Raw genomic sequence first — 4,725 nt, 5'->3', positions numbered from 1 at the left:
AACAGTACCGTGGGTTTTTCGTTAAAACTCCCTTTCTTTAAAGCAGTCTACAATCAGTTCAATTAGTCCTGTTGTAAGTAACTTTCTCTCCTCAGTACACCAACAACTGTTTCACATTCATAAGCCAAAATAATCTGAACCGTAACCACACATTTAGATAGTAATCAAATGATGCATAATTGGACTCCATGTTATATTGACGGTCACGATTACGAGGTAGGTAGAAGCTAGAAAGTGGGTTGTAACTCACAAAACAGTATCTTAGTATTTGCAGTCGCTTAAAACAACCCATTTTCCCCCCTCACAAGAACATATTCACACTCACACAGAAACAGAGAGATACACTCACGGGCACCACCAAACAACACAAAAAAGTGCAAAAACATTTTAGACACAACAATTTTTATAAGCAGAAAGTGCTTCTCTCTCTCATACATGGATGTCCGTAGAAGCACCCGTGACTGGTTCACTGTCTTTGATTCCAATTTAGCATCACTTTCCACCTAAAAACAAAAGCTACTAACTTGTATATAAACCAAACAAAACCAAATCACTTCCTGTCATTCTCTATATATATATATATATATATATATATATATATATATATATATGTAATGCCCTTGGAATTCCATTCCCCACTAATAACATACTCCCTAGTCTCTATTCTACTCCCATTCTCATTCACATTCCCATTTATATTCGGCGTCTCACTTTGCCTCTGCCGTAAATTAGATGTCAACATTATTCCAACACATTTTCTATGTTCTTATTCTTCTTCTCCTCCTCAATTCAACCCCATCACAATGCCATTCCAAGGGACTCCGACCGGGGAAGCCAGACGGAAACGTGCACTTAACGAAGAACCTGACTCGAGCCCAATTATCAGAACAGCAATTCATGAAGTGGGTTAAGTATGTTGGAAGCCTCAAACACTCTGTTTTCAAAGCAGCAAAGAACAAGCTGTTTCCTTCTTTCACTTTGCATGTGGCCAAGAACCCTAATGCAGGACACTTCACAAAAATCCAAGCCGCCATTGATTCTCTCCCCTTCATCAATTTCGTGAGAGTTGTCATCAAAGTACATGCAGGAGTATACACGTAAGTATCTTTGACCGTAGAAGAAGAAAACGAGAATGTGAAAATCACTTTTGACCGAAATGCTCTGCTTTTTTCTCACTTTTTCGTGTGCTGTTAATTATCATACATTCTCGTTATGTGGAGAACTGGTAATTGATGACGCTGTGGAATGGGAAAAAATTTCAGGGAGAAGGTAAATATACCTCCACTGAAATCATTTATAACCATAGAAGGAGCAGGGGCAGATAAAACCATTGTTCAATGGGGAGACACAGCTCAAACACCATCTGGTCCAAAAAAACAACCGATGGGGACTTTCAATTCTGCAACTTTTGCTGTGAATTCCCCTTATTTCATTGCCAAAAACATTACATTCAAGGTAATTTTCTCAATCTCCGCCTCTTTTAACGTACGTCATGCACAGAGAATCTCTGTATTACAATACATAATTGCACAATTAATGTGCAGAACACTACACCCGTCCCTAAACCCGGAGCAATTGGGAAGCAGGCAGTGGCATTTAGAATATCAGCAGATACTGCATCCTTCTGGGGGTGTAGATTTTTGGGGGCACAAGACACACTTTATGATCATTTGGGAAGGCATTATTACAAGGATTGCTACATTGAAGGTTCTGTGGATTTCATCTTTGGAAATGGACTCTCCCTATTTGAGGTTAGATCAATTTTCATCTTATTTCTGAATTTTTGGTAGTAGAAACATAAAAATCAAAATTTGATCCAAAAAAAGAAATGAATGAATTGATCCGAAATCCAATAATTACCTGTCTTCTTGCATCATCACATGACCATAAGAATTTGTGCAAATGACACATTGATGTTAAAATTTCTCACATGTCATTATTATATTATTAATTCACGATGTTATAATAATGTATCTGGATGCAGATAAGTCTCTTCCCACGTGCACAACCACTTTGTAATTGTTATGTTAATTTTCACATGTATATTATGGATTTTGTTACAATACTTATATTTATTAGTACAATTATCACCTTGATGGTTAAATTGTGATTGTATGAAATAAAATAACTGGACGTTCACAAAATTTCACATCACAAAGTAAAAGAACTGTGACTTTTCTGGGAGCTGCTATTGCAGCTATTCCGCAATATTTTTTTTAAATTATTATTATTAAGAAAAAATTGGATGATTTAAAACTTTTACAATAATTTAGGAAACAAAAAGTTTTGAATCGAGACACAAGGATAGAAACTCGATACCCTATTCACTAGAATATTAGACCACATACAAAACCATCATCTTTCACTCTCGTAAAAACAAGAAAGTGCACTTCAAGGAATTAATGCATGATGACGTTTGCAAGTTCATCATACAATGTTCCCTTATAAGACACGAGAGATTACACTACTACGAATGCAAATGTTGTTTTCGAAATGCAAATAACACTACCCTTACGATTTCAATACTAACATGTTACAGCTAACTTCTTGACATGCTAAAGAGTTTATACAAGGCACCAAAATTAACTGTGACTGTTGTCAAATTATTAAGTTAAATCAAAGCATGTTCTACTTCTTGGTGTCTTGTATGTGTCCGGACCTTCCAGTCTCGTGTCATATAGTCACATGAATATGTAAATGTTGAAATTGCTTAGTGCAACTGTACAGGGATGTCACGTGCATGCAATAGCACAGAACATAGGAGCACTCACGGCGCAAGGCAGAAGCAGTATGTTGGAGGAAACGGGCTTCTCATTTGTAAACTGTAAGGTCACGGGTTCAGGAGCTCTCTATCTTGGTAGGGCTTGGGGTCCCTTTTCGAGGGTGGTCTTTGCGTACACATATATGGACAACATTATCATCCCTAAAGGCTGGTACAACTGGGGTGACCCTAATCGTGAAATGTAACTCTCTCTCTCTCTCTCTCTCTCTCTCTCTCTACTCACCTTTTCCTTTATCTTGTTGGATTCGATACATCATGACGTACATCTTGTTGGATTCGATACATCATGACATGTACGTCGCATAGTGCATTCAGTACATGGTGTATCATTCACACACAATATGCTCCTATGAGACAACAAGCAAAGCGTTCTAAAACTTTCAATTTTACTAGGGTGGTACGAATACTTACAAACAACCCATCGTATGGTGTATTAGACCCTTGAAGCAATACCTACACCATTCAATGTGTCAAATGTATCACTGAATTTGTTATGATAATGATATTTCCAGGTGTTCGTCTTTAGTACATTAATGTACCCTAGCAAAACCCCAAAACCTCACCACAACCAACAAGGTGGAGACATAAGTAGGTGGATTTAAGATGTATCTTGATCATGCTCCTGTGAGACAAAACTTAAGCAAAATTGTGTTCTAGCTAGCTCATTGTTATTAGAACACAAAATGGGCGGTTACGCAGACGACCTAAGCATGCCTGTATGTCCTTTTGCTTCTTTACACTGCAAACCCTACCTGTAATGCACCATAACACCAGTGCATGTATATAAAAACCCCTAAAACCCCTATCTTACGCATTTCAAGTTGGTATATTTTAAGAAAACCCACGTCATCATCTATACATATAAGCTTTGGTGCATGCTACATCTATAAGCCACCGACTAGTCCTAGGTCTCTGTATATAGGTTTGGTTTAGTTGCTTTAGGCATTGTGCAATTTGGTGGTAGTGGCATGCGCATGAAGATTTGAGGAGGGTTTTGTAATCGTATCGTTGGAAATGTTGTTTGTCGTTGCAGGACTGTGTTTTATGGGCAATACAAGTGCACAGGACCAGGAGCTCGCTTTGCAGGGAGGGTTTCGTGGAGCAGAGAACTCACTAGAGAGGAAGCCAAGCCCTTCATTTCCCTTTCCTTCATCGATGGCTCTGAGTGGATCAAAATATGATGATCAAACTTTATAATACCAACAATTTTTTACCCAATCAAAGACAAAAAAAATAAATATCTTTGTAAGAATCCATGTTAGTAATGTTCTTGCTTAATATATGTGATTGAGATTAATGCCGTGTCAAGGAGTAACAGCTTCCAAACTAATTCTTCTTGGTAGATGACGTTTTACCACAATGGCTGAAAATAATCATGTCCATGTGGTGCGGGTTCAATTCCCACCAATTCTCCTCTCCTCTAACAACTAATTAATTAATCTACTAACGCTATTGTTTGTCAAAACTAATGCTTCTATATGCTCATTGCAAGGACATTGAATTAATCTTGCTTTAACTTCCCAATTCGTAAGGAAGGAAATTAAGACAAAAGAAAAGAGAAATGAGGTATTACCGATCCAAAATATGATTGTAATAAGAAAATGGCTAAATTGCAGATTATCATGTGGCGTGGGTCACGTGTAAATGCTAGTCTTGTGGTGAAATTTCAAAATAGTACACATACGGTTGTGTTCCTTACAACTTCGATCCAGATCGTTCTTTTCCACCAAATTTCCTCTTATTCGAACCGATGTATGCATCACTTGGAAGTAAACGACTAAATTTAAGCTTGATTTAAGGATCCAACTAACATAAATGTCTTTAAAACACATTTCGATCAGCGAAATTTGAAAGAACTTGAATAGAGCGTTCGATTTAGACCGAGATAGAAAACATACTTAACCACATAGATATTATTAAGAATATTTTATCACATGATTGAT

General features: G+C 37.3%; 1 protein-coding gene across 1 annotated transcript; it reads left to right on the top strand.

Annotated features, from left to right (window-relative positions):
* Window positions 1-655: 655 nt before the first annotated feature.
* On the top strand, window positions 656-4,136 carry LOC137728418 (probable pectinesterase 53). The gene is made up of 5 exons (XM_068467213.1): window positions 656-1,097; window positions 1,263-1,455; window positions 1,545-1,751; window positions 2,728-2,963; window positions 3,816-4,136. Exons 1-5 carry the CDS (start codon window positions 733-735, stop codon window positions 3,961-3,963), a joined length of 1,149 nt encoding a protein of 382 aa, XP_068323314.1. The 5' UTR covers window positions 656-732; the 3' UTR covers window positions 3,964-4,136.
* Window positions 4,137-4,725: the final 589 nt, after the last annotated feature.

This window comes from Pyrus communis, chromosome 1 (assembly GCF_963583255.1).
Source record: "Pyrus communis chromosome 1, drPyrComm1.1, whole genome shotgun sequence".
Taxonomy (NCBI): domain Eukaryota; kingdom Viridiplantae; phylum Streptophyta; class Magnoliopsida; order Rosales; family Rosaceae; genus Pyrus; species Pyrus communis.
Note: the sequence above shows the minus strand (reverse complement) of the source record. Positions and strands in the feature narration are given on the sequence as shown.